At 36.4% G+C, this 19,601-nt stretch overlaps 1 protein-coding gene across 2 annotated transcripts in view; it reads left to right on the forward strand.

Moving 5' to 3' along the window:
* The window catches only part of SAMD8 (sterile alpha motif domain containing 8), a 61,822-nt gene that overhangs the window by 37,450 nt on the left and 4,771 nt on the right, over nt 1-19,601 (forward strand). For both annotated transcript variants that reach the window (XM_090278253.1, XM_090278254.1), the window contains exons 3-5: nt 11,516-11,611; nt 13,911-14,028; nt 19,377-19,527. In XM_090278253.1, the coding sequence (XP_090134379.1) occupies nt 11,516-11,611; nt 13,911-14,028; nt 19,377-19,527 (365 nt within the window). The remainder of the gene's footprint in view (nt 1-11,515; nt 11,612-13,910; nt 14,029-19,376; nt 19,528-19,601) is intronic.

A 19,601-nucleotide genomic window follows, 5' to 3' on the forward strand; every position in this document is an offset into this window, starting at 1 on the left:
TCTCTCTTTCTCCATATATATGTATGTGTGTGTGTGTGTGTGTGTGTGTATGTATGTATATATATATATTTTTCAAAGGTATAGCCAAAAAGATTTGTTGATGAATTAATATGTAAAGTATAAGTGAAAGAGAAGTCAAGAATTATCCCAAGATTTTTGACCTGAACACTTAGAAGGATGGAGTTGAACTTCACAGAAATGGGAAAACTGTAGAAGGAACTGACTTGGAGAGAAAATTAAGGGTTTGATTTTAGACATGTCAAGTTTGAGCTGTTTTATACCAAATCAAGTAAGAGATGGAAAAATGAGTTAGAATTTGGGGAGATTTAAGCTGATTTGGGGGAGATACCAACATAAGTAAAGCCATGATGTTAGATAAGGTCTCCTAGGAAGTGAGAGGGAAAATAAAAAGACTGAAGATTAAGCCCAAGACCATTATAACATTTAGAGGTCAGAGAAGTATGGTAAAACTAGCAAAGAAGACTGAGAATGTCAGAGGAGAGAGTTATGTATCCTGGAAGCCAAGTTAAAAAAGCAATTTAAGAAAGGAGGAATAATTAATAATTAGCTCTGTCAAGTGCTGCTGAGGGGCCAAGTAAGATGAGGGTAATGAACCACTGGATTTAGCAACATGTTGGTCATCAGTAACCTTGACAAAAGTTAATAAGGGCAGAAGCCTGATTTTAATGGATTCAAGAGAGAATGGGAGACTTACTGGAATTTATCTAAGTGTATACATCCACAAATATGAAATAACACGTGTGCAAAGTTAGTTATTATGACATTATTTATAATAATTATAAATATTTGAAGTAATCTGAAAGCTTATTTATGGAAAACTAGTTGAATATTTTAAGGTATATCTATACTACAGAGTAATATTTAATCATAAAATACAATGAGGAAGATTTCTGTGAATGGTACAAAAGATTTTCAGAAAAGCCCTGACTGGTATGACTCAGTGGTTGGGCTTCACTCTGCAAAGCCAAAGCTCACTGGTTTGATTCCTGGTCGGGACACATGCCTGGATTGCAGGCCTGGTCCCCGGTCAGGCACATGCAGGAGGCAACCGATTGATGTTTCTCTCTCACATCTATGTTTCTCTCTCTCTCTTTCTCCATCCCTTCTCTTCTCTCTAAAAATAAATAAACCTAAAAAAAAAAAAAAAAAAGATTTTCAGGAAAAGCTTAGTAGCAGTGAGCACCATTAGCATCCAGATGATGGTTTCTAAATACCAATACCTACTAAAAGGAACCCCAGACCAAGGTTCCTTAGAAAAATGGCTGATTTTAAGTCTGGGGCAAGGAAAGTGAAAAATAAGCCTGAAACATTTGTGCCATAAAGCAAAGAAGTACACAAACCCATGGAAACATGTCAAAAGAACATAGGAGTTGGTATGAAGAGGCTCCCACTGATCAAATTAGGACAATTGAAACATTAAAAAGAGTAGTGATGGTAATGAATTACAATATACAGGGGTGGGCAAAAGTAGGTTTACAGTTGTGATACAAATAAAAAATTTAAGAATAAACTGTTTAATGTACTCAGAACTGTAAACCTACTTTTGCCAACTCTTGTATTGAGTAAGGAAAAAAATCTGTGAATCTATAGGGAGAAACAAAAGAAGCCAAAAGTGGTGGAATAAGAGGGAAAGTTCTTCAAGAATAATACCAGCAAATCAATATGGGTGGCCTGACTGTTTTGCAACCTCCATTATAATAATTGATTCAGGCAAGCGAATGCTAAAATCCATTAGGTAAAAGGTCATTGGGGAGCAGGATAGTTACATGATCTGAAAATATCATTTTACATAATACTTAATTACAGGTGTTATAAGATACCTTTATAATGACAAGACCTGGCATGTGTTATTTTAATCAATGGGACAGACTGATATTATATACATTGGATATGATGTTCACAAATCACCTATGTAATAATCTTGCCAAAAAAATGTATTCTAATCTAATCCTGAGAAAATTATCAGACAAATCCAGATCATGGAACATTCTACAAGACAGTTAGCTGATTTAGACTCTCCAAAAATGTCACTGTTATGGCAGGCAAAAGCCAGGCAGGGGGAATTGTAAGGGACATTGTAGAGAGCAATGTGTGAACTTAATTAGATCCTATGTCAAGAAAAGTAAATACTGCTATAAAGGATATTTTGGAGACAATCAGAAAAATTTGAATATGGACCACATATTAAACGATGTAGTATAACACTAAATCATTGTTACAGTTTCCTGGGTGTAGTGTATTTGGTTAAGAAGAGGATATCCTTGTTCTTAGGAGATACATGTTAAAGTAGTTAGGGGAAAGGTGTTATAATGTCTGCAACTTACTTAGGGGAGTATATGTGTGTGGGGGTTTTAATAGAAAGACTGAAATAGAGCAAATATGAAAAATGTTAATTATTGTAAACAACTAGATTTAAGTGAAGAATATGAAGTGTTTATTCTTTCAACTTTTGGTATGATCAGAATTTGTCATAGTAAAAGAAAGCGGGCAAAGAACTGTTAAGAGAGAGAAAGAGAATGGAAAGAAAGAAATTGGAAACGATCAGGTCTTACAGGTTTTCCTTTAAGGACAGCAGAGAAATGAAGCTGTAGCATGGGGAGAGGAGGAAAGGATATGGAGTCATCAGGGTTTTGTTTTGGATGGGCTGTATTATAGCATGTTTGTTGTTTTGATGATAGGAATGACCCGATTTGGGGGGTGATGTTAGAGGAAAGAGAGGGTACATTATTGGAGTCATGTCATAGAGTATATGAAAAGGGATGGGATCCAGTGGGTGGGAGAGGCTGGTGTTAGAGACATGTACCGTCCATCCTTAACAGAGGGGAAGGTAGAAAAGGTGGAAACAGAGGTAGAATGTTGCTGGATATAATGGTGGAGTATTAAGAAATGCTTTCCTGATTGTCTTTATTTTCTTTGTGAACGGAGTTAGAATGGAGAGAAGGTTGGTGGTTTGAGAACAGATCAGGAGTAAAATAGTCATCTTGGAGAGTGAACAGACTTGAGTGATGTAGCAGCAGCACTCAAGGCCTCCTTCTGGTTAGTGGTCATGTTGGCATTGTGTGTTTTGCCAGCCTCACTCTACTGCACAGATACAGGGATGGTATAGGTAGGTAATCGGATTTAAGCAGGATTGAAATTTTGGTAGGCAGTACAATGAAGAAAAAAAGAGGCAAGGGAGTGATTATAATGACTGCTCATGGAATCAGGTGAATAAGGGACGTAAAGATAAGAGGCAGATGCAGGACAGTGATAATATTATAAGATCAATGGATTTTAGGCCTCAGAATTATTGAAGTTGGAGTACTAGAAGGAATAAGCTGGAAAAACAAGAGGTGTTGGTTAGTAGAGGATTCTTGAAATTGAGATTATAAAGAATAATCTTGGCAATGACAAGATCCAGGTTATAACCATAGGTGTGGGTCACTGAAGTAGAGTAAAAGACAAGATCATAAGAGGAGAAGTTGAAAGGGAAGTGAGTAAGGAGAACACAAATTACAACAGGAATAGTACTGGAGAGAATTACAGTGAAGCACAAACTAAAATCTTCAAGAAATGAGAGAATGGATACTGAGGGTCTATAGATGACTATAACAAAGCATGATAGGAAAAGAGAGGGAGTATAGTCTGAAAGAGTAATGAGGATTTTAAAGGGTACAATTCATTGGTTTTTAGTGTATTTACAAAGTTGTGCATCCATCACCACCAATTACAAAACACTGTCATTGCCCCCAAAAGAAACCCATTGCCATTATCAGTCACACCCCATTCCCTTCTCTCTCCAGACCCTAGCAATCTACTTTCTGTTTTCATGGATTTGCCTGTTCTGAACATTTTCTATAAATGGAATGATACAGTATGTGACACTTTTTTGTGTGTTTCTGGCTTCTTTCATTTAGCGTAATGTTTTTAAGATTCATCCACATAGTAGCATGTATCAGTATTTTATTCTTTTTATTACAGAATAATATTTCATTGTATGAATATACTACAATTTGTTTATCCATTCATCAATTGATGAATGTTTGAATTGTATCTAATTTTGGGATACTACTAATGCTGCTATAAACATTAGTGTACAGGCCTGGCTGGTGTGGCTCAGTGGATTGAGTGCCCGCCTGTGAACCAAAGGGTCGCTGGTTTGATTCCCAGTCAGGGCACATACCTGGGTTGTGGGCCAGGCCCCAGTTGGGGGCATGCAAAGAGGCAACCACACACTGATGTTTCTCTCCCTCTCTTTCTCCCTCCCTTTCCCTTTCTCTAAAAATAAATACATAAAATCTTTAAAAATAAAAAGAATTTTAAAAAATAAATAAACATTAGTGTACAAAGTATAGATATGTTTTCAATTCGCAATGGGTTTCGAAACCAAATGTTGCCTAACTCCGTAGTGCCACCCACTACACAGCTCCATGCTCTTAAGTATCTAAACTTTATTCATTGGAGAATGGTAGCCGGGGCTGTCAGTGTTCTTTCTATATTATCTCAGATCTGGTTTCCATTTTCTTGCTCACTGGTACTCCAACAAGGAGCGAATGTGTCTCTTTGTTGGAGAGCTGCTCTTGGGCTGCTGGAAAACTTTGCCTGCTTGAAAAGAGAGCCAAACAGGCTTGGAAATTTACATCTTTCCAGCAGCAGCTGACTGCCGAGGTTGGGGTATAAATATTGCTTTTCTCTTCATCCTAATTGGGACAACTTTTAGGTTGGACCTATAGTGTCTCCCAAATGCTTCATAGGAATGAGCCAAAGTTATCCTTGCCTGAGGTCCCCACAGAGCTAGCTGTGCTTGACGTCTCACCGTTCCCTTGCTTCCTTGCCTTTCTGATCTCCTTTCCCCTGCCCTGTGATTTTCCCTTGGGAACACTCCTAATCACTTTCACATTGATCTTCGTTTCAGAGGCTGCTTCTGAAGTTTATTTGACACAGTTCCAAGAACTGCAGCAAAACATAAAATTAGAAGGGGACAGGGATGCTTCTAGAAGCAGGCCCACTTACAACAATGAAAAGGGATAGCTGATAACCATAACAGCAAAGGAGGAAACAGAAGCACTATCAAAAGAAAACATGAAAAATGGAAAAACCACATCAATCTGGGGCTTAACTGCTCTTTATTTCTGAGTAGTCCTTGAAGTCATTATTGTGTTCTAGGTAATAATTAGTGTTCACGGTGACAACTTTGAATTACCAAAGAAAATTAAATTCTAAACAGAAAAAAAGGCATATACATGTATTATGTAGTTTAGAAAGCTTTGTATTATAAGATGAGATATTGCGTACATATTTGACAGTTTCCTCACAACATTCCACTAAAATGACAGGAAAAGGGCAGGGATGTTCCTGTAATCCCATGAAGGCAAAACTTGTGATAATAATGAAAAATTGGAAAATGGAAAGTAAGTGCCTGTTGTGAGATTGGGAGTGGGACTAGCAGTGCCCAAGAGGTGAATTATTTGTACTATAAGATTCTAGAAAGACTAAAAATAGGAAGCACCAAGCATCTCTCAAAACCAGATACAGATAGCAGCTAAATACAGAAGATTTGGTTGAAAATCAATTTAAAAAGCTTTTAGACTAGCTCTATTACAACAGCAGACAGGTAGTATATTTTCCAGAGTAGTTGAATGTCAGGGACTCTGGACTTGGAGACACCAGGTCCACATGAGAACAAAGGTGCATGTTTTTCAGTATGTTTTCAAGGGGATTAACGATAAATCTGTGTACTGATCCCTGAGACTTCCAGCTGCCTTGAAGTAGCCAGACTTATTTCCCATCCCTACTGTCACCTGGCCCCAGTCCTCCAAATAGAACGGTCCTCCTCTTGGAAAACCCGCACAAGAAAAAAGAACTGTAGATACTGTGGTAGGAAAGATAGTGGTATCTCATTAACCAGACCTCTGTTCACTCTGTAGTGAAACCTACAACTTGACAAGCTTAGTCCATGAACACAGAATGTCAGTTTTTTGTTTTTTGGGGGTGTGTGTATTTTGGTTTTTTGTTTTGTTTTTTTTGTTTTTTTAGTACTTCACTGTCAAATATAAATGATCAGTCAAGAATCACCAGACATTTGAGGAAAACAGACCAATATGAACAGAAAAAGCAAATTGAGAACACAAAATTGGGAGCAAAAAAACACTTCAAAACAAATAATTTTTCATATTCTCACAAATAAGAGATGTAGCATTCTATAAGACAGTTAACAGTAGCCTATAAAAAAGGAAAATTTAGAGAAAAATGATTTTGGAAAATAAAAAAATGAAAGTAGAAATTTAAAACCAGCAGGATAATTAGAACATGGATTTGGTGAAATTGCCCCGCATGTAATACAGAAATGAAAAGTAGAGGAAAAAAAGTAAGATCAATCCAGCTGGCCCAACAGTGAATGAATAGGGGTTCTATAAAGAATACCTAGAGAAAATAAAGGGGAGGATATTATCTAAGACAGTGGTTCTCAACCTTCCTAATCTCGTGACCCTTTAATATAGTTCATGTTGTGGTGACCCCCAACCATAAAATTATTTTCATTGCTACTTCATAACTGTAATTTTGTTACTGTTATGAATCGTAATGTAAATATCTGGTATGCATTGTTACAAATTGAACATAATTAAAGCATAGTGATTAATCACAAAAACATGTAATTATATATGTGTTCTCCGATGGTCTTAGGCGACCCCTGTGAAAGGGTCGTTCGACCCCCAAAGGGGTCGCAACCCACAGGTTGAGAACTGCTGATCTAAGATATAATACAAGGAAATTTTCCAGAACCAAAGGACGTGACTTTTCATATTAAAAGGTCCCACTGAGTACCCAGTATAAGATGAAAATTTCAGAATACTGGGTATAACACAAGGTCCTAAAAAGCTTCTTAAGTGACAAAACTGGTAACATACAAAGATTGGAAATCCAAATAGCATCAAACTTGTTAGCAACAGTAGAAACTAGAAGACAGTGGAACAGTGCTTTTAACATTCTGAGAGAAAATAATATCTAACTTAGAATTCTTGTTCCAGGCAAACTACCAATTAGATATAAGGCTAGGCCTAAGGATATTTTGCAATTTGTAAGTCTCAAAATATTCACTCCCCACACCGACACCTACTAGAATTGCTGACATGAAAAAAAATTGATAGTATCAAGGGCTAAAAAATTGATAGTAACAAGGGCTGGTCAGGATTCAGTGCAACTGATACTGCCATACATTTCTGGTAGAAATGCAAAATGATACAACTGCTTTGAAAACTGGTAGTTTCTTAAGAAGTTAAATATGCACTTAAGATAGGACTCAACAGTTTCAGTCCTAGGTATTTACCTAAGAGAAATGAAAACATGTCCATGCAAAGACCTGTATGTGGTCTTTATTCATAATCACCCAAAACTTAAAATACCCCAGAATATCCATCAATTGGTAAAATGATAAATTATACATAAGAAATGATTAAAGAATTATATTTACATACAGTGACATGGATGAATCTGAAATTATTATACTGAATGAAAATAGTCAGATATATCCCTGGCTGGTGTAGCTCAGTAGTTTGAGTGCTGGCCTATGAACCAAAGGGTAGCTGGTTCAATTCCCAATCAGGGCATATACCTGGGTTGCGGGCCAGGTTCCCAATTGGGGGCACACAAGAGGCAAACACACATTGATGTTTCTCTCACTCCCTTCCCCTTTCTCTAAAAATAAATAAGTAAAATCTTAAAAAAAAAAAAAAAGATACAAAAGAAGTCTGGATACATACTGTATGAGTATATTTATATGCCTTTCTGGAAAAGGGAAACCCGTAAGGGACAAATCAGATCAGTGGTTGCTCAAGGGCAGAAAATGAGGGAGGGAATTGACTACAAAGGGGCAAAAGGGAACTTTTTGGACTAATGAAAATGTTCTCTATCCTTATTGTGTGGCAGTTACATGACTGAATATGTTTGTCAAAACTGACTGAACTGTACAGCTAAAAGGGGCAAATTTTTCTGTTTGTAAATTAAACCTCAAATAAATCTGACACTGAAAACAAGTTTATCCTCCAGCCCCTTTTTCTTAGAAAACAACTGGAAGATACACACCATCAAAACTAAGAAGCAGTAAACTGAGAAAGAAGATGACATGGGATTTAGGAAACAGAATCCATTTTAGAAAAGAGGAATTTCCAAGATGAGGGTTAAGTTTTATTCCAACAACTATTCATGCAGGCGGACTAGAAAGTAGGATCCATTCTAGAATGTGGAACAAGAGGGAAAAGCTCTAGGAGAGACCCCCCCCTCCCCCAAGAAAATGATTGAAATTGATAGAATAGTTTGGAGATGAATTTGTATTTGTGATAGGCACACAAGAAAAAGAGCAAACTAAAAAAAAAAAAAGTTACTAGCTCCAGAGCATTTAAAGTTGTACAGAAAAGGGATTTAATTATTGTTCTCTACTGATGCCACTATGAATATTTACAAACTTACAGTAAGTAAAAAGCCAAAAGTTATTTAAACAAAATTGTGAAATAATATTGAGAGCCTGGGGGAGGGAGGGGAGAGGGAGGGAAATGTTTGTGACTGAAAGATATAATACCAAATAAAACGGAAAAGTGAAAGTGATTGTCTCTGGGGAGCAAGAATTAGGTTTAGATTGGGGTGGGCCCGAAAATTTATTTTCATCATAAATATTGTAAAACTATTATAAATATGTAAGATATAAACATGCATATACACATGTATACATTACTGAGTTATTTTTAATGTTTATTTGAAAGTTTAAATTTTTAGAGGTCAGCCCTGGCTGGTGTGGCTCAGCAGATTGAGTGTTGACTTGTGAACTGAAAAGTCATAGGTTTGATTCCCAGTCAGGGCACATGCCTGGGTTGCAGGCCAGGTCCCTGGTTGGGTCGTGCAAGGGACAACTAATTGATGTTTCTCTCTCACATAGATGTTTCTCTCTCTCCCTTCCCCTCTCTAAACAATAAAATAAATCTAAAAAAAAATTTTTTATAAGTCATTTATAGGACTCTTTCTTTTATCTGAAAATTTCTATTATGTGAAATAACGCTTTCCCCAGCAATGCCAGATAAATAAGGCAGCAATAGTTTAAAAATATATGAGCAGTCTTTTCTTTTTCCAAAGTTATAGGCAAAAGATGAGGTCCTTAAGGAAGATGATAGACTCTCTTCAGTTATTCTGAATAAGATTTGGAATAGACTGTTACTATCTTTAAGATTTCATGTTTTAAACAACAACAACAACAAAAAAAACCCTTTATTTCCTTAGTTATAAAATTAACATGCCATTGAGTAAAAATTTTTAGTGGAAAGTACAAAGAATAAAAATAAAACCACCAATAATCCTACTCATCCAGAGTTGACCTATTTGGACTAATTCATTCTCATCTCCTTTCTCCCTCCATCCCTTCCTCCACCCCCCTTCCTTCTCTTTCCCTTCTCTTCTTCCTGCCTCTCTCCCTCCTTCCTTCCCTCCTTCCTTCCTCCCTTCTCTCCTCCCTCCCTCTCTCTCTTTCTCCCTCCCTCTCCCACCTCCTCATTCTTTCTAAAATAAGAAATGTGGCATGTCTTTTACTAGTGGGTAACCCACAGGAGCTGTGTATTTGGCAAAGAAAGAGATGAATAGAAAAGATAGAAGAAAAGAAGAAATATAAAGCAAAGGGGGACAGAAAGATATAAAGGAGTAAAAGAAAACAAAAACTCTATTTACTGCCTCTAAAACAAAACCAAATATAGTAGACCCCTCTTAGCCAGGGTTCGCTTTCCACCGTTTGTGGTCAACCATGGACTGAAAATATTCAGTGGAAAATTGCAGAAATAATTCATAAGTTTTAAATTCTTTGATTTCTGAGTAGTGTGTTGAAATCTCTTACTGTCCTGCTTCATTCCGCTCTGGACATGAATCATCTCTTCGTCAGCCTATCTATGCTCTATCTATATGCTACCTGCCCATTAGTCATTTAGTAGCCACCTCGGTTATATGATTGACTGTCATGGCATCACAGTGCTTAAGTTCAAGTAACCTTTATTTTACTTAATAATGTGTCATTCACCTCACTTCATCACATAGGCATTTTATCATCTCCCATCATCACAAGAAGGGAGAGTACAGTATAATAAGATATTCCATGAGAGAGAAAGAGACCACATTCACATAACTGTCATTATATATATTGTTACAATTGTTACATTTTGTTATTAGCTATTGTTATTAATCTCCTATTGTGCTTAATTTACAAATTAAACTTTCTCATAGGTATGTATAGGAAAAAACAGCATATATAGTTTGCTGCTATCTGTGGTTTCAGGCACCCACTGGGAGTCTTGGAACATGTACCCCACACATAAGGGGGACTTCTGTACGCTGTTGGGCTGGCCAAAAAGTTCGTTGTTTTTTTTTTCATAAGATGGCTCTAGTAACAGTTGTCTTTAACTTCATTCAAAACAATTTTGTTAGTTGTATTGTGACAGCTGCCATATTAATATGCATTAAAAAAAAAACTTAATAGCCCTGGCTGGTGTGGCTCAGTGGACTGAGTACTGGCCTGGGAACCAACAAGTTGCCGGTTTGATTCCTAGTTAGGGCACATGCCTGGGTTGTGGGCCAGGTCCCTGGCTGGGGGTGTGTGAGAGGCAACCAACTGATAATGTTTCTCTCCCTCTCTTTCTCCCTTCCTTCCCCTCTCTCTAAAAATAAATAAATAAATCTTCTTTTAAAAAACCATCAAAATTGCTGAATTTTTGTGTAGCCATTTTAATATTGAAAATGGAAGAAAATATGCAACATTTTTGGCATATTATGCTTTGTTAATTTCAAGAAAGGTAAAAATGCAACCAAAATGCAAAAAAAAAAAAAAAAAAAAAAAAGATTTGTACAGGGTATGGAGAAGGTTCTGTGACTGACTGAATGTCAAAAGTGGTTTGCAAACTTTCGTACTAGGGATTTCTTGCTGGACGATACTCCACAGTCAGGTAGACCAGTTAAAGTTGATAGCAATCAAATCGAGACATACCACTCAAGAGATAGCTGACATATTCAAAATATCCAAATCAAGAAAGTTATTGGTGAACATGAAAAAATGTGCCTTTTATTTCACAGAAAAAAAATACGACTTTTTGGCCAACCCAATAAATAAAGAGGAGTCAGGGTCAAGCCCTGGTTGTCTGGTTTCTGAAATGAGGCCATCATGCAAACAGTGAGCCTTTTTCCCATTGTCTTCTGTGGACAGTCCTATATCCAGGTCTATGATGCTACTGGGAGGGAGGAAAGGGTTGTTACTTTTTAACAGAGAACCGTGACTGGGAATCACAGACAACAAAGAGATTCTGGCAAGCAGGGTACTTTATGAAACAGCCCCCCTCACCCCAGCCAGATTCTCCAAATACCATCTCTTGAGATAAAAGTTACAGAAGCAATTTTAAGTTCATTATTAAAAGAGTATCTTATTGAAAAGAGAGGTGTCATTTACATACATATACTTCTTGTCAGCCTCAAATGTAACTTTTTTCTGTTCTAGCGTTCCTAGAATCCCATGGGCCTTTGCCATGACAGAAGTATGTGGTGTGATTTTGTGCTATATTTGGATCCTGGTTCTTCTTCTTCACAAACACAGGTATTTCACTTAACTCACATTAAAAGATTGAAAGTGTTTTGACTTTCTTGTGTAAGAGTCATCAAACCTGCTTCTCCCTTTGTGGTTTCCTTGTTAATTTCCTCCTTTAGTCATTGTGACATTGTAGTTACTGACATAGGAAAATGTTTTGGTTTTGATCAACAAAAGAGTTGGCTGGAGGTAATATCTACGTATTTCATAATATTCTGAATGTATTTTGCAGGGAAAGATCAGAGATGACGATGTTCAGACATGGGCCAACCATTGACAATCTAGCTGTTATCTTTCTTTGGAAACAAATCAAAAATGTCACTTCTGTAGAAGAATAGAAACACCTCCAAGGACTGTCTTAGGTCAAATATTTGGATAGAAGAAATGGTTCTCTGCTTGGAGGAGGCCTATTTAAAAAGAGATTATTTTGTACAAATCAAGCATGCCTAGTCAATGTGGTTTAGTTTAGATGGTAGAGGAAAGTGCTTCTTTAGCACATTCACTAAGAAATATAAAGGGAAAGATTTTTTTCTCATTAAAAAAGAAGAGAAGGATAAGGAGGGGCTCCTATCCTACCTTAAAGAGGGGAAATTGCTTGATTTAAGTAAAAAATAAGGCATAGTGAACAAAAAAAATTAAAGAACTAGAAAGTTTGTGGATCTGCTATTCATTGTCTTTGGACACTGAAGAGGAATAGACACACTTTCTTGAATTTTTGATCCTTTCTTCTCACTAGGGAGTGCTTGAGGTAAACCACAGTGATGGGCTTTAGGTCCTAAGCAGCAGTTATTTCAGTGCTTTGAAAGTGAAAAGAAAGGTTTATGGTTGCTATTCATGTCACAGTTTTAGGCCATATTGCACTTCATTCTCTCCCATTTTGTAGCAATATTGCTTAAAACCATAGGTTGTTTAAAAACGTGTATCCCTGCTGCTTTCTGGTTTAACTTATCTTCCAAGACCCTGTGGCTTTGACTACATCCACTTTTCAAAGCAAGAAAGAGCCCTGGTTGATGTGGTTCAGTATATTGAGAGCCGGCCTGTAAACCAGAAGGTTGCAGGTTCCATTCCTGGTGAGGACACATGCCTAGGTTGCGGACCAGGTCCCCAGTTGGGGATGTGTGAGAGGCAACCAATCAATGTTGCCCTCCCTCTGTTTCTCCCTCCTTTACCCTGTCTCTAAAAATAAGTAAAATCTTAAAAAAAAAAAAAAGAAAGAAAGAAAGAAAGAAAGAAAGAAAGAAAGAAAGAAAGAAAGAAAGAAAGAAAGAAAGAAAGAAAGGAAACAACAAGAGTTTACTTTATAGGAAACCTTTGTAGATTTAGCAAAGCATGGCAGTGACCAGTTAGGTGCAAATTTTGGTGTTTAATTAGTCAGAGAAAGTATTTCTCAAAATGTGATCTTTTGTACCACTTTCATTAGAATCACATGGCTCTTGTTAAAATTAAGAAGCCTAGGTTCCATCCTAGTTGTACACACTGAAGTTTAAAACATACCTAACCTTGTGTTCAGTGGTTTTTCTGAGGGTGGGAGTAGCATTTTGAAAATGTGTAAAACACAGTCCTTGAGCTTAAGAATCTTATAGTCTGTTTTGGTTTAAGACATTTAAAAATAATATAACAGTATAAGTGATGTCACAATGCACTTTAAATTTTTTGTTAGAAATATACTTAATGTAAAACTTGGTATTTAAAAAAAACTCAGTATTTTATAGCTTAAGTTTAAGTTAAGGAAGTTAAATAATATTTAGCTACTATCATTAACAAATTTACAATGCTATTAATGAGCAAAAAGTTTCCTGGAACAATGCATTCAACTTTACCTCTCATTAAGTAAATAATTTATGAACAATATATGGGTAATAGGATGAACACTAAACTAAGAGTCAGGCTAGTTAGTTACTAGTCTTCTCTTTTACATAACTCTTTTGCTTTCTCTCAGCCATGTTTTCTTAACAACTAAACGATGATCTTAGGTCTGTACTGCTCAGCACGGCAGGCGGTAGCCACATGTGGCCATTTAAATTTAAATTAGTGAAAATGAAATAAAATTAATATTCAGTTCCTCAGTTGTACTAGTCACATTTCAAGTGCTCAAGAGCCACATGTAGATAACTTGCTGGACAGTGCAGTTATAGAACATTTTCATCATTGCGGAAAGTTCTGACAATGATAGTTTCTAAGACTTCTGTTCTCTTCCAGGAGTCTAGCGATTTTCCTGCTTGCTGTCCCTTTGAGGAAACATTTGATGTCTGGGTTGTTTGGGTTTGTTTTTCTGATCTTTCTCTCTTTTTGGTCGTTCTGTTCACAGGTCAATACTTCTGCGAAGGCTCTGTAGTCTGATGGGCACTGTATTCTTGCTTCGCTGCTTTACCATGTTTGTGACCTCCCTCTCCGTGCCAGGACAGCACCTGCAGTGTACTGGAAAGGTAGCCCGCTGCCTTCTTTATCATTTTTCCCTCTTGTTCTTGGTGGGTTGATGGTGCCATATATGCAGTAGGGCTAAGATTTTGCTTTTACTATTAAAATGTGCTTTCTGATATTTTCAATATCTGTAAGTAACCTCTAGAAATATTAATTTGGTAAAAATGTTAAGCTAGAATCTACCTCACTGTTACTTTTATCCACTGATATGCTGTACAGTTATAGAAAAAAAGTTTCTTTGAATTAATCATTTCCTCTTTCTTACTATCCTCGGCATCTTTAGTTCTTCATATCACATGACTGGTCCCCTCACTGTCCTCATCAGTGCTTTTTTAAATGTGTTGCAGTTGGACCATATTTCATTTAAAGTATAGTGCCCACTATTCTAAACTTTACTCTTTCTGGGATATACTAAATAATGGCTGATTTTATACCTTGTAGCTTGTTCTGGTGTACTGTAGACAGACATCTCTTCTGGTCAAATTGAGAAAGAAGAGATTATGTAAATGGGAGCAAAAAACCTGGGTAATGAATCAATTTTAAAAAATAAAAATACCCTGAAAATCACCTGTACTTTATAGATAAATTGTCTCTTGTGACTCATTAAATTTGGACAAAAGAATTTGTTATCCTTCTCTTCTAAGCCTCCATGCTTTAGTTGTGTTCCCATATGTTCAAATGTACGTGTTATTTTAATGTTGTTTATAAAGTATAAAACAAAATTTAAGTATCAGTTCTTCTACTGTAATATAAATAGCTGAAATGCCAGCAAGGGGAGATTAAGCAGCCAAAGGAGATCAAGAGCTAAAAATACAGGTTTGAACTAATAGGTGACTTTCTCCAGGTATTAGGAGACTGACTAATAGGAAAGGTGGAATTGAAACCAGAAAAGTTGATGTTCAAGCTGCCTGTCACTATCAAAACCAATAAGTAGAGACAAGAATTGAATCTTTATGAGTGCTTTATTCAGATGGCCGGCGATCTGAGAAGACAGTGGGTTTGTACCCTAAAAGTCTATCTTACATATCATCTCAAGCCAATGTTTTTTATAAGAAGAAAATGTAGTTAAGGCATTTGGAATTCAGGAAAAAAGTAGGTAAGGGGTTTGGAATTTAGGGACAAGATTAATCAGATAAAAGCTGCAGTCCCTGCAATTTTCCTAGCATCCTTTCATCTGTTGACCAGTGATTCTTTGTTTGTGTCCTGAGCTGCTGAAGTCTCTCCCTGGAGCCCAATGGTTTGGATACCATCTTGATTGCTTGTAGTCCTCCTGGGGCACAGAGGTCGAATTGTTGGTGTGTCTCTGGAGTCAGCGTTGGGTCTGGTTATACATTCTAATTCCTGGAACAATAGCTTTTTAAATGCATTAATTACTAAGCTTATTAATCATAACTTAAAATTAAAATGTTTTACCTTGACCAGTGTGACTTGGTTGGATGTCATGCCATAAAGTGAAAGGTTGCCAGTTTGATTCCCGATCAGGGCACATGCCTGGGTTACAGGTTTGATCCCTGGTTGGGGTGCACGCTAGAGGCACCTATCGATGTTTCTCTCATGTTGTTGCTTCTCTCCCTGTCTTTCTCCCTCCCTTCCTCTCTTTCTAAAAATAAAAAATAAAATAAAAGTTTTCCATCTCTTAAGTTTGCCCATCAGAAGGATTATATGACATTTAGGCTTTAGTGTAAAGGAAATTTCTTATTTTTAAGGTAATAGCTGTTTTTGTTTTCAAAAAGGGAAAGTAATTTTTTCTAATAATGTTACATAAGTTAATTACTATAAAAATTCAAATTTATAGAAATATGTAAATTAAAAAGTAAAAGCTAACATAATTTCCTCTTTCACTCTTCTCCATAAATAATGCTGTTAATAGTCATGTGTATAGTCACATTGGCTACTGCTAAGCATGATTACACATTCAAATAAGTTTATCTGGATAGATACTTTTTAAACAAAAGATAGGATGATATTACAGACATAGTTTTTTAGCTTATGTTTTATTTAATAGCACGTTGTTTATTTTTTTCTGAAGAAGTATATCTTTTCAATGAGTGCAGAGTGTTCCATTGTATGATTTAACAGTCTCCAAGTGATATACATTTAGGTTGTTTTCAGATCTTATGCTTTATAAACAGTGCTGTCATCAACATCCTTGTACTTCTACATTTATGCTTTTTCACTATTTAATCATCTCCTTAAGGAAAGTTTTTGGAGTGGAATTATGAAATCAAAGAACATACGCATTAAAAATTGTGATGTTTTCAAATGTCTGCTAGAAGAGACTAGTTTTCCTATTACCAGCACTGTATACATGCACGTCGTTTTTTCCCAGCCCCATGCCGGCACTACTTACTGTCCGTCTTTTTGAGTCATTGCCAGCCATTCTGATTAATGAAATATGATATCTGAGACTTATAGTCCTGTTTTATATTAAATCTGTAATCTGTTGAATTTATTTCTGTACGTATTGTGAAGTAGGGATAGAACAGCTTCCTCAAATAGTATGCTAATTGATTAGAAGAGATTTTTAAAAAGGAAAATGTAAGCTTATTACACTGAAAAGAGAATTCCTGTAGCCAAGAATTTAATTGTGGGTCAGCCACTAAATACACGTGCATAGGGCTGCAACATATGCTACAAAAATAAATTAGATACCATCCCTCTACTGTCCTTTTTCCGTCTCTAATGGCTGTTTTTCATTAACAGTTATATATGGAGCTTTCTATCCAAATCTGCCCTAAATGCTGTTAATTGCTTTGAATTATAAGATAACCTCTTTATTGACCTATATTATTTGCAGCAGTCATTAAAAATAGCAAGTTAAAGTGATGATAACTGGCAATCAAATCCCTTACAATGAACTCTATAGGGCATTTTCATTGTAATAAATTAATTGCTTGAAATCTCATTCCCAGAAGTAGGAAGTTTGGGGACAGAACCAAGAACATGCCTGTTTTTGAAATTAATCAACGGAAAGAAATACTTAAAGCAAATTTTTACATCTTGTCCTACCAAAGTATCTTATTCATTTTATTGTGTTGTTACAACTTTATTTTTCTGGAAGAATATTTGGGATATTTAAGATTGGAAGGGATAGGGAGACTTGAATAATTAAGCAACAGTTGGTTTTAAAATTTTTTTAACTGGCATTGTTTCTTATCGGTGGCTGAGACTTTTTTGTAGCAGTCTGTTCTTCACTGCCTGATTTTTTTACTTTCATGAGAGGAACATCGGTAACCATATTCTCATTAGAGGTCATGGAGGAGTCAAATTGTGTACTTGAGTACCTTCTCATAATAAATTTCTTTAATAATAAATTCTTCTTCCTCTCCTGCCCTCAACTAAGGCAGAAAGGGAAAGCTGGGTAGTACATAATCAGCAGATGAGCTTTCCAATGAAATTGTGATATTTAATGATGGTGTTTTGTTAGCAAACAAGGGGTCAGCCTACTCCACGTGCAGCAGAGCTGAACACTGAGTTTTGCAGTGAAGAAGTAGAAGCCATTTATTGCCAAGCCAGGAGGATGAGAAGATATTTCTTTAAACCCAAATGCCCCAATGGCCAAGGCTTTTAAAGTTAGAGATTGAGGATTAGGAATTAGGGTCTGAGGGTGAAACTGATTGGTTAGTTCTTGTGCAAGCCTCAGTGGTTTTTTCCTTAGTCTGATTAAATCAGTTCCTTACATCATTATTTGGTGTCTTCGTCACTGTGATCCAGTGATCTCTCTGCTTAAGGAACCAAGATTCTGCAAAATATCTCATAATTGTATGTCACTGACAGCTTTAAAGCAAAAAGCAGAAAACATCTCAGGACCTTTGTTTTTACTTAAGCTATCATTGTTTTGTGCTTAGCTGCTACATTTTTCTATTATCTCAGGCAAAGTGTTTCACATTTTTTTCTGGAACTTGCTTTATAGGCAGGCCTTCAGGACATGACTAACATACTTCATAATCTTTGACTAGAGATGACTAACATATTCTCTTTATTTTTGACTAAAAGCTATGTGACACCAAAGTGATTAAAACATTTAGTTAAAGCCTAAAGCTGTGTCTCGAGATTCTGTGGTGTGATACCTGAACATGTTTAGTGTGCACTGCCAGTTTCAGTTTCTTTCATTCGTTGGCCATAGTAGAATATTCAAGAAATAACAGTTTTGGAATTGGACTCCCTGGGTTCATGTCCTGGTTATACTTCTACCTGTGTAACTGCTCTAAGCCAGTTCCCTCATCTACACAATTAAATTACTTTATAAGATTCTTGTGGAAATTCAATGCAATAACACATAAAGCACTTAGTAGCATGCCTTGCAATAGTAAATGCACACAAAATTTTAACAATTTTTGTATTGTTATTATATGTTAAATGGCTTTTTGTGTGTGTATGTGACCATTGCTCAAACTCTTCCTCAAAATGGGTTGCTTTTTAAAGTTTATGTGTGGGAGTTGGCATTAGGTTTGTCTCCTAATAACAGGTAATTAAAGATGGCTAAGAGAAGTCTGATAGTAGGTACTCCAGGTCAGACATGGTAACTTTAAGGAGTCATCCAAAACTCATGATTTTTCTGTCTTTCTGCTTTCCTAACACTTGACTTGCATCCTCAAGACCACTTTGTGGTTGAATATGGCTGCTGGGGCTTCAACTATCATGTCTGATTTGTAGGCTAGAAGAAGGAAAAGTAAAAAAGACTTCCTCTGAGCTGTTGACTCTTTCCTTTATAAATAGTCTCCCCAGAAATCTTTTGCACTTTCACTAATGTCTTACTGTGCAGAGCTTAGTCACATAGCCACACCCAGCTACAAGGGAGTCGGGAGATGCAATGTTTTGGTCACGTTCATTGCCACTTCAAGTGAATACCAGTAAAGAAGGGGAGAGTGGATATTGATTGGTAGCCATTATCTCTATCATAGCCTACTTTTTATTTTACTTTATTTTATTTTATTAATTTATTGCTGTTCTGTTACAGTTGCCCTGTTTTTCTCCCATTGCTCTCCTCTGCCTCGCCCACCCATAGCCTACTTCGTACTGGCAAGAACAGCCAAGCAAATACTACTCTATTATGTTGGATTAAAAATGTGGAAATATTTTTGTGTAGTAATGACCTTTTTTATCATAAAGAAACTCCTAGTAGAGAAGTTTGAATTATAATGATTTTATTTAATTACCAAACTATTTCTGAGTACAGCCCAGCTTTGACCACTCATTCTGGATATCTGGAATTAATTGGACCAGAAGTCCAGTTACTTTTGCTTAGACATTATTTCTAAGTCATTCAGCATTTGAATTTCAATGAGAGTGGATATTCAGAATCTCTTAACTCCCTAGGCATTTGAACACTAACTCATAGCTTTCTTTATAGGTATATGGCAGTGTATGGGAGAAACTACACCGGGCCTTTGCCATTTGGAGTGGGTTTGGTATGACCCTAACCGGCGTTCACACTTGCGGAGACTACATGTTCAGTGGCCACACAGTAGTCCTAACTATGCTGAATTTCTTTGTCACTGAGTGTAAGTATCTATTTAATGCTTGTATATCTAATATATATATATATATTATATATTATATTATATATAATATATAT

This window comes from Furipterus horrens, unplaced genomic scaffold, assembly GCF_987537825.1.
Source record: "Furipterus horrens unplaced genomic scaffold, mFurHor1.1.pri manual_scaffold_5, whole genome shotgun sequence".
NCBI lineage: Eukaryota > Metazoa > Chordata > Mammalia > Chiroptera > Furipteridae > Furipterus > Furipterus horrens.